The 24,621-nt window shown below is 40.3% G+C and overlaps 2 protein-coding genes and 1 pseudogene across 5 annotated transcripts in view; all 3 read left to right on the top strand.

Moving 5' to 3' along the window:
* Window positions 1-6,917, top strand: part of LOC145494416 (uncharacterized) — a 78,757-nt gene extending 71,840 nt beyond the window's left edge. For all 3 annotated transcript variants that reach the window (XM_081473879.1, XM_081473880.1, XM_081473882.1), the window contains exons 14-15: window positions 338-670; window positions 2,436-6,917. The gene's annotated coding sequence lies outside the window, so the exon portion shown is untranslated. The remainder of the gene's footprint in view (window positions 1-337; window positions 671-2,435) is intronic.
* The window catches only part of LOC145494418 (protein mono-ADP-ribosyltransferase PARP14-like), a 74,884-nt pseudogene that overhangs the window by 46,103 nt on the left and 4,160 nt on the right, over window positions 1-24,621 (top strand). The window lies entirely within an intron of this gene.
* Window positions 13,526-21,678, top strand: LOC145494422 (uncharacterized). Its single transcript, XM_081473892.1, has 3 exons — window positions 13,526-14,154; window positions 17,051-17,278; window positions 19,439-21,678. The coding sequence occupies exons 1-3, from the start codon at window positions 14,082-14,084 to the stop codon at window positions 21,169-21,171; spliced, it is 2,034 nt and encodes a 677-aa protein (XP_081330018.1). The 5' UTR covers window positions 13,526-14,081; the 3' UTR covers window positions 21,172-21,678.

Below are 24,621 nucleotides of genomic sequence, written 5' to 3'. Positions count from 1 at the left end.
TCAATCGTTTTCAATTTCTTTGTCTGTGCTTTCATAATCTCTGTACTCTCTCACATTTTGGCACAAAACGAGAATGTAATAACATGCTATCAGTTAATGTTACAATGTCGAAATTAGATTTCTCTGGAGCAACGTTTCAGAACTCGAGTTTACCAATGGTTACATGCCTTCCGATGTTTTTCACCGACTCAGGCATGTCGTTTCCAGCTTTGTACTGATGACGTGAATTTCCGCGCTTCTTACATTTTAACAGCATCATTTGTTGTAATAACTACTGACAACACTTACGAAAGGACCTGTGGATGATAACAGCTCTCTTCTGATTTACTTAAAACAGTGTTACCTCTTCCTGCTGAGTGGGATCCTCAGCCTCGTGACGAAAGTGGAAAAGAGGAGGTTCTTCATTTGGTCAGTCTTGCACAGGACACCCACGAATATAAAACGGTTCAAAAGATGTTCCATCAATCAATGCGAGGGAAGGCTTCCATCACAAGCATTGAGAGAATTCAAAACCCATCGATGTTTCATTCATATATGCTGAGGAAACAGACCATGGATGAAAAGAACGGGACTCTTGAAAACGAACTGCAACTGTTCCATGGAACGAAACCCGACAGCGTGAAATCCATCAATGTGCAGGGATTTAACAGGAGTTTGTGCGGAATGAACGGTACGTACCCTCATCGATGTATACCACTTGTGTGATGAACACGAGCTTAATCACAGGGAGCACACAATCTTGTTGAGTAGGAAGGGAGTAAATAAAGGAATGAAAAGAATGAATAGTATACCTTTGCCTCCTGTTGTCGCCTCTCTCGCGACCTTACAGGGAAATCCGCTACCTACATTTCCTACGTACGTCCTGCATAACACTATGGAGCTAAACTCGTACCTAGGCCATTTCGCGCTGTGCAAAAATATTTTTGGTTGACATATAATATTGACAAGGGAGGCAACCTTTTGCCAAACAAACCCCTCCCCCGGCTCGCGGTTTTTCTTACGCGTACGAAGTCGCCCAATTTCCGCACGGAACCAAACTGTCGCGAGTTAATACCTGAAGCGCTATAACAATTGGGCGCAGGGCAAGGATGGAAGAGGGAGGGGAGCGCGAGCGCGCGCTGGATGACGCGTTTGGGATTCGGGTAACGGTACGATCATGTTGCGAAAAGCGCTTTGAGAAAAAACTTTGCAAAGGACGCTAAAATTCTCCGACTGTCGTGAAGGTTTTCGAAAATAAATTCCGCCAAGTTGTAAAAAAATCTTTCGACTTCGATTTGTGTTTGTTTGGTTTCGTGGAAGCTGCACAATTTAAAGACTCGGGCGAATTTTCGGACTGCATTCAAAATGTTTGGGCAAAGAATTACCTCCCTTGTCAATATGATATATAAATCAAAAAAATTTTTCCTCAGCGAGAAAAGGCCAATAGGATGTATGCAGGACATGTAGGTGGCGGTTTTCGCTGTAAGGTCGCCTAAGAAATGACAACAGGAGACAAAGGAACGCTATTCATTCTTTTCATTCTTTTCGTTCCTCCATTTACTTTCTTCCTGCTGAACAAGATTGTGCTCTCTATGGCTTAATCACGAGCAGAAGCAGAAGCTCGTGTGTGTCCGACGTGACACGCGCATAGTGATTCTCCTTATTGGCCATCTTGAAGCTGTCGTCACCTGATCTACTCCGATGCTACCGCGCTTACGTATGCCTGTTTTCTCCTGCGCGAACAGAAGGCGAACCCATTTCCTACGTCACACTGATCGCATATGTTACCACTGAGCCATGCTACTGGAATATAATGTCGCAAGCGTTACGCATACTGCCACGGTGGGGCTTAATCTTATGATTAAGAACAATATTTGTTACATTAGAACGAGTTAAAAAGGCCGTTTGGTGTGACCCCAACGTTCACACGCTTAACGACTGTCCCCGCTGAGCTCACCTCATTCCTTTTCCACTTTTCAAGCAAGCATACTAAGTAAGTAGGTTAGGTATCTACTTTCTTGGGAAGGGAATCGAAGGGAAAAAAGAGGATCCGTAACTTACAGTACGGACCGAGAAGACGAGGTTAGTAAGATATTTATTATATCTCTACTGTGTGCCTGTCGGTTTCGGAAACGATTTGTATTCACGCGGACTCGGAAAGGCTTCAAATTTCTGACGCACCTCGAAAGCAAAACGAGTCAGTTTGAAATTGTTTTTAAGTCGTTAGCACGCTTTATCACACAATTTAGAGTATAGAAGAGTTTAATACTTTCACTTGCTGTAAAGGTTAAGAACACTTGGCGATAAATACGAAACAGTTTGGCAACAACCAATTTAAATTTTAGCGGGCCGTACAGGAGAGTACGGCACGCTAAATTGACCAATTACAGCGCGCGTACTAACTGAGAGATATAATAATAACCTTAATTAACCTAAAACATCTGAACCTTTGATAGGTGCGGCCTATGGTGATGGTGTCTACTTTGCAAAAGATGCTTCTTATTCCATGACATACTCACAGCCACGTCCCGACGGTGACCGCTTCATGTATCTAGCGAGAGTGCTTGTCGGGAAGCACACCGCTGGCAAGCAAGGAATGAAGACGCCTCCTGCTATCGACCCAAGGAAACCAGAAATCCTCTACGACTCTGTTGTCAACAGAGAAGAAAATCCGACTATTTTCGTAGTTTTCAACGATTTTCATGTCTACCCGAAATACTTGATTACTTTTAAAGACATCAGTCGGTAAGTCTATATATCAAATTATTATATGGCTGTGTCTCAAAAGGACTGGGAACTACCGAATTGACGAATTTGATTGGTTGAAATCGATATTGACCGCGGTCTACATTTTCCCATCTAGACCGGTTTCATTTTGCGTTGAAAAAGTAGCAAATTAAAATACAAAAATGTTCACCGTTTTCTTTCATTTTCTCCTCAATCATTTATGGAAGTGCCTAAAAGCCTGATGACAGAAAAAAGTAAAGAGGACGAGCAAATTTCGGCAGGTTTAAGTTAAGCTCATCACCGTTTACAAGCAAAATGTCAGCAAACCAGTTAGATTAAACGAATTAAAGTTTTCTTCTTTGCCATATAATAACATCTTATTAACCGAGCTAAGTCGGTCTGTATGGGAGAATCTTGACCTCGGTTGTGAGTACAGACCTCACTGCGTTCGGTCTGTACTCACGACCTCGGTCAAGATTCTCCCATACAGACATCCTACTCGGTTAATGAGAGCTAAGTATCGGCTTTGCGACAGATTGACATTTTTCTCAAAAAACAACAATAATATTGTGGGCATTGAATAGCTATTAGAGGTAGTTAATAAGAGCAGTCAGGACTTACCAACAAATCTGTTCAGCTGGGATGTGATCAAAGAAAAGAATAAAATTTACTGAACTCGGCGCGTTTTAGTAGATATGCGCAAAAAACGCCTTATTTAAATTTATTTCCAAACCGCTCAAAAGAACTTAGAAGGAACCAAAGAATTAATGATTGCATTATTTTTATACATGTTATACTGGGATAAACTCGTTTTGAGCTAGCTTTCCACTTCTGGAACTTTCGAATCTAACGCGGGGTCTCTTCTTTTGTCAATAGCAAGCTTAAGGTGGCAGTATCAAATTACTTCAAAGCTAATTCAGCTACATTAATTTTGTACATGTAGTTGTGTACATGGTTGAGGTGATGGTAGTGTTAATTATAGGCTAGATTTAAGCTTTTGTCAGAATGTACAAATTTTAACTATAGATAGGTTTTTAGAATGTTCATAGTTTTTTTTGAAAAGGATACGTGTATATTTTCAAAAGCGCTTCCTGAACTGTTTCAATTGGAATCCAGTCTTCTGCATATTGCATTGTAGGCGGAAATTCGGATAAAGCATAGGCAGTTACTATTTGTACATTTACTAAATAACAGATGAACACCGTCGTACGGACGAAAAACGTTTTCAAAATAGGTGCTTATAGCGTATACTTAGTGGCCAAGATTAACAATCGCATTGCTTAACATTAAATGTGTCCGGATAAAGTCATAAATCTTTGCGACGGTGAAATGCAATGTGGTTAATAAAATTATATATCAATTAATTGTTACTTCATCATTTAAGTAGGGGTTGGTACTATTCTCCTAGATATCAGGAGCAATAAAAAGGAAAGAAAACTGTTGGGTGAGGTGGTATCGGAATGATAGCACGGGTGGGAGGGAACGAGTTATCAATTTCAACGTCACGCTCACCACACTTTATCCTGGACAAGATTAAAGCAGAAAATGTGCAGCTGCAGAGCAGTACCTTAGGCATAACTTGTCGTTATTCAATATTCAATTTATCTACTTCCCCCCTTATAACATCAATGATGTCCGATTGTTACAATAAGTTCTCCGTAAAATATGTTTTTTCTTTCGTAAACGAGCCACAAAGACGAGCAAGTCCCAAGCTTCCAACATTAAGGGGCTGTTTACATGATACCGGAATGACTTTCATTTTGCAACGAGTTCACTCCATCCCCATATATTTCTCTACATCTGTTAACATGATACCGAGTCAAAATTTCATTTCGTCACAAGTCATTCTGGAATGAGTTCATTCCGGTTTTCAATCCGAATGAAATTCTCGTTCAGGTATGAAATTTCATTCTGGTATCATATAAAGTGAAAACGAAGTCGTTCTGAAATGAAAATCGCAAACCGTGTAGTCTTGGGCGGGTGGCGCATGCGTATCGTTGTCAAGGTGGTGGAGAGAGGTCCATCGATTGTGTCTTTCGCTGCAATACGAACCTCGTTCAGGAACGAAACTCATTCCGGAATGAAAGTCATTCCAGAATCATGTGAATAGCCCCTAAGTTCAATTTCATTGGCTTTAAAGCCGTCAAAACTCTTAACGCATGAGCGACTTTTTGAAAAATGATCTACAGGAAAGGAAATGCACGTCGAAACGGTAAAAGTGTTATTTTACTGACAATACTGGCATGAAAACGCTTTATGAAAAGTTTACAGCCTTGATTTAAACTATGACATTGAGCTTAAGGTACAAGGACGAACTCATTCGGGAAAACTGAGCTTAAACGTGGAAAGACAAATGAAGATGAAATGGGAAGACTAGTTAAAAAAAAGTTAGTCAACGTAGTTTGTAAGTGCTTCCAAAGTTTTCCAAACCATGGACTTTCGTTGCTTCGCTTGGTGGGCGGCTGATAAATTCTTCAAACATGCCAACTGGACACCTCTTTCCGCTAGTAGCCACCATTCTTGGAATTACCATCCTTCGTTGAAGATTTATGGGAGATTTGCTCGTCATCATGGGGTTTCAGGCTGCAAACGCGACATACGTGCGGCCATTTTCATCCTTTGTAAACTTGAACAGTTCAACGCGTATGTCGTAGTTTTCTTGTCTTCCTGTAAGTGTTGGGTCAGCAAATACCAAGTTTTGTCCATTCGACAAGTCGGCCCTCTTTCCGCAGCATTTCTTCTTCTTCCCAGATAAGTGCGTCTGTTGCGTTTGGACGTGTTTCCTTGCTTTCGTGCCGAAGGTAATTTTGTTAGACTTTCCGAATTCCCTTCCGCGAATAATTAACACCTTGTAACCTTGGCTCTTTAAGTAGCGGTCTAGGGACGTTTGTATAACTCCCAGGGACTCTGACACGTAGTTACTGCTATCTTTTTTCTCCAGCTCGGTGTAGAAATCTCCGAGAATCGAATGAGAACGGCTTTGAATTTTGTCCGGCAACAGACAGGTTCTTACACAAGATTAAAACGATTATTTCTCCACACTTACTTAACAATTATTCCATGAGGCCACGTTGGATACCAGGTGATACGTAACAAACAAAGCGCCCAGTTTATCATAGTCAACCTGTACCCAACAAGGAGAAACGGAATAATTAATTGGTTTATTGAATTCTTCACTGACCAACTAGCTGGATAACGAATGGTATATGAAAAGGCGAGCAAATTTGTTGCGCGTTGCTTTACGAAAGCGCTCTTCAAACCGGAGGACGGAAAACATTTTGAAAACGATTACCCGAGCTTTAGAATTTGATAATACATTACACTTATTTCCGTGTACTTGCATCAAATTTGTTTTAATTAGTAAATTATCGGACCCTAACAGGTCCAACACTGCGCCCGATAAAGGGTCACGTGACTACATAGTGATAACTGTGATCTGGAGTACGAAGGATAATGGTTCCTTTGGCAGTTTCACATTCCTTTCCACGTCCACTCAGGTTCTTGGTTCAGAAGAGAAAGGTAAAAGAAACGATCTGTCGGTGGCGATTTGAGCAAACATACCAGAAAAGGTACAAGCTCTAATATAATCATTTGTTTACAATACGGGAAAGACTGTTCCTTTTGTCTACGATTTTAATTTTGGACAATATATAAAAGCGTCCAAAGCGTCCGAAATTTAAGCGTCCGAAATATTCACAGTACAATATAAAACTTTGGCTCTTAGTTTACTTTATGGAAAGAACTCTACTTGAGACACTGCTTGAGATAATTAACGGCTTGATAAGATTTGCGATATTTTCTGGTCGGTGTATTCTACAACCTTGAGTGTGCAGTAATGTTGATTCAGATGTTGTTTCAGTTTAATTCGTTTTTCAAGGCGTAAATTTACTAAGCTACATTTCAACAAAGTGTTTTTTGTCCGAAATTTGTCCGAAATGAGATAAAAAAAAGTGTTCGAAAATTAAACGAAATTAAAACGTCTGAAATTTTTTGCAAGTAATGCATTTAGTACTCCTTCTAGAGTTTGTTTTCGTGATTTTTTTTGCAAGGCTCTTATGAAAGGGGCTATAGGGAATCCTTGTTTACAATATTTGCCTCATTAGAATAAGCAATTCAGTTTCTGACGGAGCTACAAATAAATCAGTTTTGAATATTGAAAGGTCATAGTATGATTAACTCCGCCAATTAATATGAGCTTGATGTATTGAATACTTTTTGTGCGACACGGGTTTAAAAACTGAAAATTCTACGAAGAATGTATGAGCTCATTAGCGCTTTTGCCATCCTGAAATTTTGCAATTTTTGAAATACAATATCTCCTTGAATATTACACCCAAAGAGCTAAACATTTCACCATGAATTAAGTTTCACTAGCTCTATAGCTGCCTGGAGTCGATAGCTGTTATTACAGTTATCAACGGTTTGACATGCAAAGAAGACGAAAGGGTCAATTCTACATTGTATTGACCCTTTCGCCCAGTTTGTATGCCTTTTTAAACGAAAGAATATTTCACCGCAGACACAACGGTATTAACAGATATCATATCTGACATGTTTCCTGCCGTATGCAAATGAGCAAAATGTAAACAATGACGTCAGCATGAATCCCCCTATTACAACCGTTGTTGTAGATTGTGAAGGAGGAAAGCAGATTGAGTCCTGGATTGAGTCACAGCAGAGTAACACTTGCAAAGGGGATCAACCAATTAACCTCGTTCTCAGGACCTTTCTATCAGAAATTGGGAGCGAGGTTGGTCGTCAAACAGTAGCGAAATGAGCGTCTGTTTAACTCCTTTATTCACTCAACTCTTTAATTCCCAAGTTAAATGAACATCTCCATCTTCCTTTCAGTATCAATGTATCACTGAACAGAGAGGTGACGACGTAAAAAAATCGTCAACTAATTACATGCGGTCAGCCTCATCCAAAACAAGTAACCCAAGTAACCCTATCTGTATGATATGTGCCTACCACCGAATGTTAGAACTAGAAGTAGAACCGCGGAAGTACAACAGAAGCACTGATGTAACGAGTTATCCAATTTTATGTTGAGGGTGATTGGTTAGTGTATAGGTATTTATGAATCTGTAGCGACCTTTGATTCCTCTCGGTCTCGCTGTGTGTCCTCCTTTACGTTTCATCCTTTGGAAGAAGGATATGCCTGATCTACCACCAAATTCTGCGTCGGTTCCTGTCGGAGATGAGACACCAGCTCTGAATTCCTCTCCTTCCACCTCGCAACAAGATTCTCAATTGCTGAACCAAGTCTTCTTCTCCCTTTTTAAGGTATCCCTTTCTTCTCAGTTAGAAGAGAAAGGAAAGGAATTGGAGGAGAGCGCTAAAATCGACAAGGAAGCTTCAACCTAAAGCAATTTGAATTGAGCTCGCATTTGAATAGTATCTTTACCCAGGTTGGCGATAGCGCTGATAATCCTGTTGAAGTTCGGAGGTTAGTTGAGTAGGGAAAGACGAAGATCAGGAAACGACAGAAGCTTATAAGAATCGCAGATAGAAATGAAGATGGTTGGCTCGTGGTTCAAGAGTTTGAATCAGACAATCTTGCTTCAGACTCGCAAGATGAGAAAAGCTTCGCAAGGCAAAGGTTGCCGCTGAGAGAAAGCGTAAGGAGACGAAAGCCATCAGCGGTAGTCCAGCCAAAAAATCTAGAACTACTAATGATTCTGATTCTCAGCTTTTTATCGGTAAGATGTCTCATTATTTTACCTTGTGAAGTCTCGTGTTTCTTGGATCGCCTTATGAGCATCCAACCGTCATTCTGTTGCCGTTATGCATTTGCAGTATTTAAGTGGAAAATAATTTACGTTCGTTTGAGCGGAGCGAATTAGAACGTAAGTATTTGACAGTAGGCCATTTTACAATGAATGAGTTGCCAGTAATTGGATACCCGTGTTTGCGCAAAGAACTCTGGGATCGTCAGGGGGCAAACATTGCAAGTCCCTAGAAGGAAATGTATGGCGAAACGTTGTTTCGACGCCCAAAAACATGGTTTTGGGGAGAGATCAACGCTTTTTCGCCGTTGTTTTATCGCGGATGGATTTTGGCAATGTTGATACATGGAAAATGTAAGTTTTTGTTTGAATAACCGTGAAATAAGTGATAAAATTTACCGATAAACTCCCTTTTGCTTGCGTGAGGTTTATTGTGAAATACATTGAAGAGACTATTAAAAATTTCAATACACGCCTGATCTCGAGAGGTTACCCGGAGCAAATGGTAGAAAAGACCCTCCGAGAAGTTAAATATAAAGACAGAAAAGAAGCTCTAAAACAGAAATCGAAAATTGCAGAAGGAACTACTACCCTTTGTGTCGGGCAATTTCACTCAACCGTCAATACCAAACTTTGGAAAGCATAATCACGCACAAATGACACTTTTAAATACAAATACTCAGAGATAAATTCAAGTAGCCACCCTTGATTTGTTATAGAAAAGGAAAATCACTGAATACGTGCTTGTAAAAGCAAAGCAAAGGCTTTGAACAACACAGTAGCCACACAGCAGACTCATTTGTAATTAAATCAACCCAGACAGTACAATGATCGCCACCGGGTATATTTCCAGTATTATTTGCATGACTGAGCTTTCAAATAAGCCAAAACTAGCCTGTACACAACTTGAAAGGCTTCACTGGGTTATTTCCTCTCGATTTATACCTAATTAATTTTGTAATATTATCAGACCATTACGCGATGTAAATTTCACATTAAACCTCACGCAAGCAACGGAGTTTATCGGTAGATTTTGTCATACATTTCACGATTATTCAACCAAAAACTTACATATTCCACACATCACCATTGCCCAAATCCATACGCGATAAAACGACGGCGAAAAAGCATTGATCTCTCTCAAAAATCGTTTTCTTGTACTTCGAAACAACTTTCCGCCATACATTTCCTTCTAGCGACTAGCGATCCCAGAGTTCATCGCGCAAACACGGGTCTCCGATTACTGGCAACGCATTCATTGTGTGCTCAGTTACCCGGCCTATATGAATGCAAGCAGCCTTGCTTTGATACAGACCTTTCTGCTTGGCTCATTTAAATGCAAACTAGCAAGCATTAGTTCAATTTGATTTACACAACAAAAGCAGTGTAGTCTGTATCAAACCAGCCTCGCTGCCATTCAAAGGCCAGGTCACTGAGCAGACTGGATCGACATTTACTTATCTCTTGAGGGTCTCCAAACAAGAAAGCGTTGTTGTAGAAACATTGTCTCTTAAAACATTTTCCCGTTTACACTCAAACGCTAGATATAAATCTGTTTGTTTATACATCACTGTATGCATTCAGGGTTAAAAGTGAAAATTCCCTTTATCATCCACTATAATTCGCTGCCCCGCTCAACCAAATATAAACCATTTCTCATGTAATAAGCAACCACTTTTGGAGTGTGTCAACACGTGCAAGCTGTATTAATAATGTATATGTACATTAAATCAAAATAGCATCACATTTAAGAAATATAAAACATGTACCGCGTTTATATCGCGTTTTATTATATGGCTGTGTCTCACAAGGACTGGGAACTACCGAATTCACGAATTTGATTGGCTGAAATCGATATTGACCGCGGTCTAGATTTTTCCATCTAAACCGGCATCTAGACCGGCATCTAGACCGGTTTCATTTTGCGTTGAAAAAGTAGTAAACTAAAATACAAAAATGTTCACCGTTTTCTTTTATTTTCTTCTCAATCATTTATGGAAGTGCCGAAAAGCCTGATGACAAAAAAAAAGTAAAGAGGACGAGCAAATTTCGGCGGGTTTAAGTTAACCTCATCTCCGTTTGCAAGCAAAATGTCAGCAAACCAGTTTCATTGAACGATTTAAATTTTTCTTGTTTGCCATATAATAAACATCTTATTAACCGAGTTAAGTTGGTCTGTATGGGAGAATCTTGACCTCGGTCGTGTGTACAGACCTCATTGCGTTCGGTCTGTACTCACGACCTCGGTCAAGATTCTCCCATGCAGACCTCCTACTCGGTTAATAAGAGCTAATTAGTATAAATCTACTAGCGTTCTCTCACGAATGCCGTTCTCTGATTGGCTACGCTACTCACTATCTATTTTGTCGTAGATAGTAAGTAGCGTAGCAGTGTGCGCTTGTTAACGAACTGGCGGCTTCTTTTTTTTTTTTTTTTTTTTTTTTTTTTTTTTTCGTTTTCGAAGCGTGTGTGAAGAGGATTTAGATAAAGTTTTGAACGGACAGTAGATTTATACTAAAACAGTTAGATTATTCGCCCTCGATTTCTATTCGTGATAGTTCATCTCAGGCTGCGCCCTCGTCAACTATCACACGATAGAAATCTCGAGCTCATGATCTAATTGTTCTGATAGAAACACGGAGAAAATGTTTCCTATTTATTTTAGAAAATTCCGTGACATAAAAATGAAAAAAAAAGACTTGTTTACTTTGATCGCCATAATGTTAATTCACTTTGCGCGCGCCATCATTACGTCAATAGTTCGTGCAAGTCTATGATAGTTGATTTCGTCAACTGTATCAACCTGAGTTCAACCCTAATATATTAACTATACGGAGCGTAGTTAATAATTAGAGATTTTATGGGAAATACTTTTGTCACTGTAAAGTGTACAAAATTTGCATTAACATTTCCAAACCCGCCTAACTTGTTTTCTTGTCGTTTCTTATGATTTTTGCATTAAAACCTTCTTAGCTGCGGGTTTAGACCTTTTGTGAGCAGGTCGGTTTTCCACCCTAAGAAAACCCGGCATAGTCAATCGAACGTTCGGGAATCGAACTCAGGCCCAGTTCATACGTCGCATTTCTGCCGTGTCGAATTCAATTCAATTAAGTGCGGCAAAAATGCGACTGTGGATTCATACGTCGCACTTGTGTCGCACTTAATTCAGAATTTATACTGTCGGATATGTCGGCCAGCGGAAAATGTTTTAAGGTGGTCTTATACCTAAAATTTTTTTTTGTTTTTTGTAAAACAACTCTGTGGAACAGTTTTGGTATCACGTTAAAGGCCTTTGCACTCTGACTTCAAAAATGAGCTTTTCCAGCTCACGTGCCACGATAGTCAATGAATAACTAGCTCCTTAGTGTTAAAAAGTGGTGTTCATTATAAACACGACAACGTAATAATGAATGGTTCGAGAAGTATGGAATTAAGTTCATCCTGTCCATAAGCAAGTTGTCCAGGAGACAAACCTCAGAAAACAGTGTTTTGAGGGGGTTGTTCTCGTGAAATGTTGGAAAAGTGTATAAATATTAACTAATATTGACTATATTAACTAAATAACAGGAAAAAATTTCATAAATTGCAAATTTTGGAGGTTTAAGACCTAGATAATTGTGTCCTTCATCAATGTTGAAAATTTGACAACATTCGGTTAAAACCCAGTGGAGATATCGTGTGCGAGATATTGATGATCCGTATATTTGGTCATTTTGAGAAATAAGGCTTTAAAGTCTTACTTCGGTCTCCGAGAGCCCAAATTAGCCCTGTGAACTAGGGGGGGGGGGGGGAGGTTAGGGGCAGGAGGAGGGGTATATTTAAAGGTTTTACATAAATGTTTCATTGAACACCCGAATACACACCAGTCATAGAAATGTTATCCAAGTATAAGGAGCGTATAAGATGGTAGAAGAAATAATGTTCAGGACCATGATGCAAAATTCTCATAACTACACATCTTTAAAGCGTAAAGTATCATTAAAATGTATTGAATTGAATCCATTTTGTGAGTACTTTTAGATTGTAAACAATGGTTGCTATGGGTGTTGCTATGTTGAAATATAGCTAGAAGTGTTCAGATTTCTTAATTTAAACGTAAATTCAGGAGTAATTAGAGGAAAATCGTTTCAAATGGACAGGGATGTTGAATCTCCATGTTCCAAAAAAATGGTTTTCTGGAGAAAAATTTATATCTGAGAGTATAAGACCCCCTTAAACGCAGAGAATTCAATATGGCGGACGAAAATACTGAGCGACGAAGGACTTTAATTTTGCGAAAAATTGTCCGCCAATGGAACGAGAAGGAGAAGACTGACAACGGAGCAGTATGTGTTGCAATATGTTCAGGTTGCATTGGGTCGAGAATGGCCAAGTTTCTCCTTTTTCTTTGGCGGGAAAACATGTACGCATGCTCACTACATTAACATAATGTATGCATTAGATGCGACGTCTGAATCGGTGTCGCATTTCTGTCGGATAATGCGACAAGACCAGTCGAACGTGCGGCAGAAATGCGGCAGCCGATTTAGACGTCGAGTTTCTGTCGAATTTAATTCGATGAATTGAATTCGACACGGCAGAAATGCGACCTATGAATCGGGCCTCAATCGAATTTAATCCGTTGTTTGAGTTCGATTGAGCTCGGCAATCGAACCAAATCGAACATCGATTTTAGTGTGAGTTCCTGTGAGTTCGAACCAATTGAACTCAATCGAACAAATCAAACCCGAGAACGAACTAAATCCATTAGATTGTGTTCGATTGGGTTCGGCGGCCGAACTAAATTGAACCCAGCCCAGTAGCTTCCAGTGGGTTGCGTTCGATTGTGTTCGGTGAGTAAATTCGCTTGAACAAAGATTACCAAAGATAACGTTATGTGGTCTCGAAAACATGAAAAACACGAGTTATACTGACATAACTCAGGCCTCGAAAAACTTGTTATTGATTTTCAGCACCAGTTTCACAAAAAACCAAGAATTTAGAAATCAAAAGTTCGATTTAGTTCGATAGTCCAATTATTTATGTGAGTTCGATTTGGTTCGATTGCTGATCTCAACCGAACGAGTTCGATTTAGTTCGATTGGGTTCGATTGACTATGCCGGGAGAAAACCAACCAGCTCACAACGGCGTTAAGACGCCATCAACGCTGTAGAATCGTAAGAAACGACAAAAAAACAACAACAACAACAACTTAGGCGAGTTTAAAGGAAAATTGTTTTGCCAATTTCGCACACCTTACAGCGACAGAAGTATTTTCAATGCAGTCTCTTGTAACGAAGGTTATGACTAATTATTAACTACGCCTCCGTGTATTATTGAACAGCTCACATAACGAGTTTGGCCTACCTGTGGAGTGAGCAATCGAAGATGGACAAGCAGGTTAGTACGGTTACTGTCATGAAATTCAAAGGTAATCAGAAGCAGTTTGAACATAATGCCCAAATCGATTCAATGTTCCCGAAAACAAAGATGTGACTAATTTGATTTTCGAAGGCAAAGAATGCCAAGAGTTGATCCGAATAGCCGATAAGAGTGCCGACGGTTGGACAGTAGTGGACGAGTATGCCTCTGATGAATTGGCCTCCGGTTCCGAGGAACAGTTGAAGAAGGCTAAGGACGCGGCGAAACGTAAACGAAGGCAAGCCATGCAAGGTCACCACGGGCCAGAAAAGAGAACTAAGACCTCCCTCTCGTCAACAGATCAGCAGCTTTTTTGCGGTGAGCCTACGTTTAGCATTGTCAGCATTTGTTTTTGTGCTTCTTCCAATTGCTGCTTTTCATGTGACGCCATCATTTTCCAAAATCCTACTGAAAACCTAGTTTCATCAAATGTAAGACTCTCTAATAACTTGACGTTTCACCACGTTTAAGCTCGACAGCCAGTGTTCTTCATTTTTAGAGTGCGTTTTATTTTCCAAGTTTATGCGTTGCGTGACATCAAATAGGCTCTTGTGAAGGTCAATAAAATGAGTCCCCGCGTAAGTTTTCGCTAACTGAACAGTTCTTGCTTTAGAAGAGGTGTTAATTTCAATGTGTCGGCGCTCTAGAGCAATAACTTTTCGCTTAAATAGCAAAATTCAGTGACAGATGTTTCTGTTACTTTACGGCCGCCATGTTTGTGTCCCTACGATGGGCACCAACATGGCGACTCCGCACAAAGCTCTATAAACCCTTCTCCAAATTACGCGCGAATGAAAAACCGTACAGACCTCAATCTTGTTGAGCTTGTTTATATAACAATCATCTATCATACCCCAGATTCTTGAGTAATTTATTGAATTGTTACGATTTTTATTTCTGATGGCGTGACAGTCCAAACCAGCAGCATTGTTTGTTTTCTGTTGTTTCTTTTGGTTGTGGTACTTTGTTTGTTCTCTATTCTTTAGGGTCCGCATGCGATCCACCCATGCTTCGTTGTACCTGTTTCTGTGGATATTTAAAAATGATTTCCAGTCCGTACTGTGCAGTTTCAGCACCTTAATGTTTATTAAACATTATAAATCTCACTCGATGGAATGCCAATCGATGTTATTCATTACGAACCACATACCTTATCCTTGAGACCTTTCAAATTCTTTTTTCAACAATTTCATTGATTTTTACAGTTGCAAAGTTGTTTTTTCAAGTGATATGAGAAAGAACAAAGCTTAAAGCTTTGATTGCTTCACATCCATAATAGCGGTTGTATTTACTTCATGTAAGTAGTTGCCAAATGTTTACATTTTATGATGTCTTACATGAAATAAAACAGAAAATGCAAACAAACTCTTGAGTGCGCAGAATGGACTGGAAATCATCTTTATGTAGTAAATAATTTACATTCGTTTGAAGGTATTACTACTTGTAGTGAATTAGAATGTTAAGTCAACTATCTCAAGCTCATAATCTAATAGTTAAATGGAAACATGATTTTAAACCAATCAGCATAATCGATCTAGGTTATTTTCTAAAAATAAATGTTAAACAGCAAAAATATATGCAAGAGACACCACACCTGTGGCCCTTTAGTTTAACTTGGCACAAAAGAAGTTTAGTTCATAGAAACCTTCATTACGAATGACTAAGCCCTAAGACATTTACTAGTCTATTAAGCTTGAATGTTTAGCCAATCAGTTCAAGTTTGTCATTCGTGATCTGCCTCAGACTTTCTCCATCTTAACCACCCAATCTCCTTCTCGGTTCATAGTTAACGGCATTTCTCCAAGGTTCCCTTTAATTTGAAGGCAACCATGTGTATCAGTCACATATATATGAATGACATGTTACAACTGAGTCAGTAAGTTTGAAGTTGACTTTTGATGTTTTTAGTGGTCTCTTTATCTTTCCTGAGTGCTTCCTGGTGTATGTAAAACATTTTTCCTGCAAGGAGATTTGTAATTAAACTTATTCAACTGCAATCATAAATTAACACTGTTTGCTACATTGTACTTTCTTAAACCAACGTCATTGATCAGTTTTGGCTTATGTTTTGACATGCATGAAAACCTATTTGAAATGAGCACCATTTAGAATCCTATTGATATCTGGGAGCAGGAAACCCACATCAAGACCAAAAGGTTGCAGTCAGTAAGACCATGTTTCTGACTTTTTTCTCGTAATCGTGCTGGATAAAGGAAGTGAAGCCTTGGAGCTGACTGGCTCATAGCTGCCAGAGCTTATCCCGGTTTCTGTGGCATGAAGCGGCTAGGAGTATTTCTACTCCCCCTGGACGGGATGCTGGTCCATCGCAGGTCACTCCCCCGCAATTTGTTAGGTTTTCCCAACAATTCGCCGGTACCCATTTATACTCCTGGGTGGAGAGAGGCACTGTGAGAGTTAAGTGTCTTGCCCAAGGTTCTGGATAAAGTATGTCATCATACATAAGGTGAAACGTTTTAGTGCAGTGTTCTTCATTGAGGTTAATAAAGTTTCTTTCTATTTACTTCCAAGAATTATTGTAGTCGAACTGTAAATGTGCTTTAAGTTTCCTTACTCAGAGGAGATGTGAATTTCCACATAATTTAATTTAACCCTCAGACGTAAATGAGGGGTTGTGCCTCATAAGGTTTTTCAAAGTTTTGAAAAGGCGATTTACTCTAAGAAGCTGAAATGTTCAGTGGCTGTTCAATCATCCTTCGCAAAAATTTTGATATGTCAATAATTGTGTGTCCATCATTTTTGGCATTGCCATGGCAACTGCAAATTCCAAGTAGCTTTGGCCAAAAATTAACTTTTGTGACATAATTCTGCATTTTTTCCATTTTCTTCATCAAATTCCAGAAATTCACCAATTTTTACAATTCATAAGCATTCTGGCTTGATTTTGTCGTAATTTCTGTTATTTCTTGACTTCTTAAGAAAATAGTTAACTCCCAAGGTGGCGGATCCAAAATGGTGGGTCAAATGACGTCATTTGACGTCATATGACGTCACAAGCAACAAATATGGTATCATTTTTGTAGGGCAAGCTTGGGGCTATCTAATTAATGAAAATATTTTTCGCTGTGCCTCAACAGAACGAAAACCCGAGGGACAAGGGGTCCATCCACCCCCTTTTTGTACCACTGTGGGGGGGGGATGAGTTAGCTTGTACGTCTGAGGCTTTAACCTTAATGATTATTGTTATATTTCTTAGATTTCAGAAGAATCAAGACCAAAGGCAAGAAAAGAAAATTAGATTCAGCTGAGGTTTCCATGCAACAAGCTTGTAAGAGCATTCTTGTCACCGGTCTTTCAGATAACACTACCCATGATGCCATCCAACTGCAATTTGAAAGTCGAAGAAATAGTGGGGGTCCTGTGAAAAGGGTGCAATTTGTAGCCAAAAGTGGTAGAGATATAGTTGTGTTTCAAGACCCAGGAGGTTTGTAACTCATTTGTAGCTGCAGTTAGTAGTCAGCTTGCTTCAGACGAAGAAGTTCAAAACTATATATAGTGCTTGTTCAGCAAATGTTGCATCATTTACCCAAAATTTTGGATGTCTGCCATGAGGGCGTAGCTAGGGGGGTGTTGGGGTGCCCGTGACCCCCCCCTCCCCCTTTGTGAGGTTTGGGGTTAGGTGTACTTTAAGCAAACAACCTAAAACACGGCATGGAGGTCGACATGACAATCTGGTGAGTACCCTCACTTTGGCACAATGTGACCCCCCGTTTGAAAAATCCTGGCTACGCCCTCGGTTCCGAGTGCCGTTATTTCAAACGACTAAAACCCCAAGTGAACGACAAGGAAAAAAGAAACTATATGTTGAGGGTCGCAAAGCCCGGGGGGGGGGGGGGACTCCCATATGGAATGGACGGGGATGCTCGTCATCTCGCTTAGGGGTGTAAATTTCGGATTTTGGTCTCACTTAGGGTGTTCTGGGCAAAATGCCAATATTTTTAGCCGTCAAGGTCTTGTTAAGGGTTGCACGCGAAGAAATAACAAAACAGAAAGAATTTTGATTCTTTATATTTACTCAATTCAGATAAACAAATTCGCCATCATTAAAAGTCACTGTACTTTTCATTTGTCTGTTTTATAAACTGGTCTCTTTTAGGGGTCTGCATAAGCTTCGGCCACGCCCAGATTGGTCTCTTTTAGGAGTTAAATTCAAAATTTCCGACGAGCATCCCCGTCCACTCCATATGGGAGCCCCCCCCCCCCCCGGGTAGCAAAGTGGGAGCGGAATATCGCAATAGTCTGGAAACAACATAAGGAATTTGGTATCTCTAAATAGAGAACATTGATGTTAACCCCACACATATTATATAGATATTTTTCTCATTCAGAACTAGCGAGGGTTGCAACCTACAATACAGTGCAGTGCAATAGAATGGGATACACTAGACAGCAACTTTATTTCTGTGCAAACTACACTTTAAACTGTGAAAAAAACGATGGGTTAGCACTCTTTAATTGATTACATTCAAATGATTTGGTTCAGCTTTGTATTCCCAGTTGATTGCTTTCCTTAGCTCTTATTATCCAAGCAGGAGGTCTGTATGGGAGAATCTTGACTGAGGTCGTGTGTACAGACAGAACGCAGTGACGTCTGTACACACGACCTCGGTCAAGATTCTCCCATACAGATCGACTAAGGGTTAAATACCCTTATTATCTGTCTTGATGTCCTAAGGAGAAATAACATGTTGATCATACTCGGAATGAATTGGTTCTAATGTTGTCACGTTGTTGGTTGTACCTTTTCTGACTATTTTGGACTATATTTAGACCGAGGGGTGGAGGGAGGGGCGCATTTGTGGCCCTCGCCCTGTAAAAGAGTTACAAGGCTATGACGATGAAATTTAGAGGATTTAACGTGGGTTCAAAAATATTTCCTTTTATCTCCAGAACATTGAATGCACCAGCAAAATTGGCTCAAAATAAAGTAGTCAAATAAAACAAACAGACAAATAGAAAGACAAATCGAAAGCTAAATTTCCTTACAAACGGTATATGTTACCGGAAGAAATCTAGAGAATTATGCGTTAACATCAGGAAAACTCGCTAGACATGAAAAGAAAGTTCGTCAATTTCATGTAATATATCAAACACGAGAGACAGTGTTTCATCGGGAAATCCAAACACCGTGAAGGGAGTTGAAAATACGACGCGCAGCGGAATATTCTTGACGAAATTCGAGGTGTTTGGATAGCCAATGAAATACTATCTCGAGTGTTTGATATATCTTCTCAATCAAAACAAAACAAAGGAGTAAACGGAAAAGTAAAATCGTCAAAATCTATGCTAATCAAGACCGGGTCTCCAAACCTCCTTCATGGTTGTGACTTTCTTTGTTTTAACTTGATGAATTGTTGATGAGTTTAAGAAGGAAGATTGAAACATCGAACCAATTTGGTCCTGGATAAATCCAAGGAAAAAGCTACCAAATTTGCCACAACGCTTCTCTAGTTACAAGCGTTGAAAGTTGGTAAAGGGTATCAAAAGACGCCTCTCTTCCTCCCCTCTCTGACCTTGGCTTATATCGGCTTACCTTTTTCTAATCCTAATTTTCCTAATTATTTTCTTTTCGTTATGTTTACAGATATGGAAAAAGTTTTAGCCAGACGTGAAGAAAAATCACATGCCTTAAATCAAGCGCAACTGTCAATGGGAATTTGTCATGAGTTTCTAGAAAGTGAGGAAGTCGACGTGCTAGGCGATTCAGGTGGACTGGGAAATACCGCCGGTGGCGTCGACAAGGAACAAGTGAGCCAGCAGTCCGAAGCGAAAACGCAGCAGCTACACATAGCTGTAGACCCGGATGTAATGGAATTCGTCACCACTACAGCATTTCATGATGAACTAAGCAACTCTCTGGCGGCAAAGAAGAGTGAAATTACCTGGAAACAGAACAACAAAATGGCTGTAATAGTGTACCGAGGAGGAGACGACAGTGATTCGTGGCAATCCGAGTACATCGATGAAATACAAAACTACCTCGGCAACTTTGTGAAGCGCGACGTTCAAGTCAACAAGGATTTCTGGGGAGCCGTTGTAGCACAGTTATCCAGTATTCGCGCCTGCTTGGGAGAGGATCCTCCGCTGGTCAAAACTATCGATCACACATTTGCTGTCAGACTCGTTTCATTGAGCACAGATGTGGAAGGTTACCAAAAGAAGTTGAGATCTAAATTGGAAGAGATATACCGGGCGGAAACTAGAAAAACACTAAGAGTATACGTTCCAAAAGAACGCTTGATTCTGCTGAAGAAGATCAAGTTTGGCGAGAAACTTCAAGAGAAGAACACGAAGCTGAAGATAAAGCCAGACACCGAAGGCGAGGGAATCTATTTTGAAGGTCCTGAGCGGCATATTAATGAAGCAACTGAGATGCTACAAAAGCAAATGTCAGATATGGTTGAAAGGAAATTGACTCTGTCCGACAGCATCTTGAAAGTTTTAGGCTCGGAAGAAGGACTAATGAAAGTGAAGTGTGAGTTGGAAAGTAACAATGTGGAAGTAGTGTTCGCCATTGACAAAGACACCAGGGTTGTGGGCACGTCAGCTGCGCATGCGGACAATGCTGTGAGGCTCGTGACGAAGCTTTTGGAAAGCGAAAACATCAGGGAAGAACAGTTTAAATGTTCATCTCCGATTATCAGAGAGTATCTTTCTGAGCGTCGCCAGGAAGATTTGCGCTCTATTGAAAATCAACTGAAATATTTTAAAGTGAAGATTAATAAAGGAAAAGGCAATGAGGATTTTGACATTTTTGGAAACAAAGAAGGTTTGATTCGTGCGAGAAGGAAGCTTGATGCTCTAATAAAGGACACTGCCTCTGAAACATTTGACGTGAAACAGCCAGGCCTCCGGAAGTTCTTTGACAGTGGTAAAGGACATCTTCTTGTGAAATCAGTGGAAAAGGATCACAGCTGTGCGATTCAAGTCCAGAAGAAGTTTGGCCAAAGGTGGGATGACTTACGCAGCCAAGTAGCGGCTGTAGATTCTGCTTCTTCTGGAAGCGACGATGACGACGGTGATGTAGATGATGATGAGGACGTCGCTGCTGTGAGCGGGTCTAATGTTTTTACCTTGGTGATGACTCAAGGCCATCACAAAATATCATGGAGACCTGGAAACATAGAGACAGAGAAGGTGAGTGCGGAGGGAAACTGCTTGATCACTATTCTGTACCCAGGCTGCCAAATTCTTAATTTTGATTGGTTGTCAGTAAACCATCAATCGTCGAAACTACCCACGGCTTATTACTTCAGTTGCAGTTGGTCAGATTTCAGGAAAACGCCTTATTTCGTAACTGTCAGTTATATATTTTAAATTTGGTCTACTGTCACTCAAGTGCAAAATCAGGAGCCCATCACTAGGAGAGTGCAATTACCCCGTGTTCCTGTCACAGGGTTATCACAGATCTACTTTTTGATTGAATTTACCACGAATTTAAACCCCCGTAGAAACCTCAGTGACCAATCACAAGCACGGACTTAAAAACAGAGAGGGAATTAGTGTATTTAATAGATATTCTCTTGGCGTATTTTATTACTTTATTTTTATTACGTCGACATGTCCACCTGAGGCCGCCATCTTTTTCCTTGCCGATGCGCGCTCATGTAGACTGGAACTGACTTATTTCGCGGTAAAAAAAAGGCCTAAAAATAGACCGGTCTGTAGAAATGCCGTGACAAAGTATGGGAGTATGGGAGTTGCACGCTTCTAGTGATGGGCTCCTGGCAAAATATATTAATCAACTACTTCTTTGTTTGTTTTTCGTTCTTCATTAACTAAAACTGGCTCTTCAAACGCCCTTTTTTGTAAGAATATTGTTATTCCGGCCGAGGCGGAATATTCTTGTGAATATTCTTAGATTATAGCGTATGATATGATATTTCTGTTTTCGAATGTATTTGGTGTCTGGATGGTGTTCAAACGGTAACTTTGGAGCCAGCCTGCAGGCATTAGCCTGATATGACGCACATAACTTCTTGTAGAAATGTTACTAGCATCGAACATACTTCTAATGCTGTTTTCGTTGTTTTTTGGCTAGTTTTACCGTTTAGAGAAAGGAAGAATTTTATACGGTTTAGTTCCAGTTAAGCGATGGTCAACACACAAAATTATATTCTTTTCAAATCTGAGCCTCGAGTTTATTCTTAAAACAGTCTTAAAATTTCGCAAGTATCAGCCTCGATATGTTACGGTCTTTGGACTCTGAAACCCTTCGCCTACACTAGACCATGATCATGAGCCCAGAGGACTGACATAAGGCGCGTGATCGTAGTCCTACCATTTCCATCCCATGTGAGAATTGCTGAATTTTTTTCCGCGCTCCTTATATTAGCTGATGCATTCCTTTGTGTTGGCCTTTTTTCTGTCGTTTTTTCGTCCCGAATGAATTTTTTAAACTTGAATTGCAGGCTGATGTGTTGGTCAGTTCAGTCGGAGCTTCCAGTCAAGCGATGGTCAATGTTGATGTTCTTGCAATGGCAAATCCAAACGTTGGGGACATTATTGTCAATTCTGGTTTACCTTTGACCAACCACGTGATCCACACAAACTGTTGTCAGTGGCAAGGTGGCCAAGGGGAAGTGGTAAGTACATTTGCAGTGTATAATTTTCAGGCAATGCGCAACATTACCTCTCAATCAAAGATAAATAACGTGAAGTAAAAACACTTTCATTTCCTTGTTTCCAGCGAGTTATGGAAACACGAGTAGACGGGTGGGAGAATGAGGGACACGACCTGCAGGCGAGTGTTTCCAAAGCTTTCTTGGATTCTTCCAATCTTTCAGGGTAGTTAAAGATGATTTCCAGTTCGTACTGCGCAGTCTCAGCACCCTAATGTTTATAAACATTATAAATCTCACTCGATGGAATTCGAATCGATGTTATTCGTTACGAACCGCATGCCTATCTTTGAGGCCTTTCAAGTTCTTTTTCCAACAGCGTCATGGATTTTTACGGCTGCGAAGTTGTTTCAACAAGTGACATGAGAAAGAACATAGTATAAAGCTTCGACCGCTTCGCATCCATAATGGCGGTTGTTTTGAAACTTTGAATTTACTTCGTGTAAGTAGTTGCGAAATGTTTACAACATGAAACAAATCAAAAAAATGCAAACAAACTCTCGAGAGTGCGCAGTACGGACTGGAAATCATCTTTAATACCAATGGCAAGACGACAAAAGAGCAAGGATAGTTACCGTTGGGGGAGATCGAGGGAGATGACAATCCTGCGACGAATTTAAAAAAGAAAATGGGCTAGATTTTTTTGCATGAACATTGCTGGTGGGGTTTTACTGGCTCATTAGACAGTCCACTTTCAAAGCCATTTTTCGCCCTTTCTTTTTGCTTTAGACTCTACGGGCCATCGTCCAAAAGTGTCTGCTGAAGGGTGAACAGCTTGGAGTAAGGTCCATTGCATTTCCTGTCATAGGCACTGGGAAACTCAACTTTCCACGAGACGCAGCCTCAAGAATCATGTTAGAAGAAACGATCAGCTTTTGCCAAGCTAACCCTGGCTCTAAATTGCAGGATATCCGATTTGTCGTGTTCCAGCAAGATCAGGCATTAACAGCTGCCTTCAAACAAGAGATCGACAAATTGATAGCCAAGCACAAATTATCTCCTGTGCACCCAAAGAGTGGGTTAATCAGTAAAATACAATCTCGTTTTAAGAGGTTAAGAATTTCAACAGGTGGTGTGTGCCGGGAGACAACAAATTCTTACCCGTGGGCAAATGATACAGATGACATTGTACACATTTGTGTTCTTGGCAAGAAAACAGGTGTTGAAGAAGCCATTGAATCTCTGAAGAAAGGTTTTTCTGAAGCTTGTGCAACGCAGAACGTCACAAATGAGGTCATTAGTCAACTTTCGCATAAACAGGTTGACAGCCTGAGAAGAAAAGCCGAGGATCGTGACGTCAAACTTGAAGTCGAGGCAGATGCTAATGGCATCGTCGTACAAGGTCAATCGACTGATGTGTCCGGCATGATCGGGGAAATCTGGAAAGAGATTAGCGAAAGAATAAAGAAGAGCCAGGAAGAAGAACAGGTACAGTTGGTGTCAAGGAACATAGAATGGAGTTATGAAATACATGGTAGTAAAAAGGCTTTTGGTCGGAAAGCCAACGCCAGGATTGAGATGGCGTGCAGCAAAGATGATCCCAGAGTACACGTATCTTTACGTGGAGAGCAGTTTGTTATCGATTTGAAGGCAAAAACCGGCCGCGGACAACGAACTGGTGAACAAATTACACTGAAGAGGAAGATGAAGGGAGCTAAAGAAGGTTAGTGACAGTTTATTACTGGAAATGACGTTGTTTAAAATGACAGCAGACATTACAGAAATGTGGAAACACACTTGCACTCTGCTGGGATGAACCTTTATTACACATCTAAGGGTGCGTTTCTTTAAGAAAATCCAACGTTGGATCCTTAAATCCGAAAACGGATTTTGCGTTTCTTTACTAAACAGATCAATCCAAGATCACTCGGATCATGGTGCATCAAAGGAACCGAAGAATCCACTCTGGGCAAGGATTCTTCGGTTCCTTTGACGCACCATGATTCGAGAGATCTTGGATTAATCTGTTTAGAAAAGAAACGCAAAATCCGAAACGTTTTCGGATTTAAGAATCCAATCCTGGATTTTCTTAAAGAATCGCACACTAAGTTAGTTCAGAGGGCCAGTAACTAAAATCAACCAATCAGATTGCTTTGTTGCTGATGGGACATTTTTCAGGTGTTGGACTGGGCACTGTCCTGAATGA

Source organism: Orbicella franksi, chromosome 8 (genome assembly GCF_964199315.1).
Source record: "Orbicella franksi chromosome 8, jaOrbFran1.1, whole genome shotgun sequence".
Lineage (NCBI taxonomy): Eukaryota > Metazoa > Cnidaria > Anthozoa > Scleractinia > Merulinidae > Orbicella > Orbicella franksi.
This window is presented reverse-complemented; position numbering and strand designations above follow the sequence as displayed.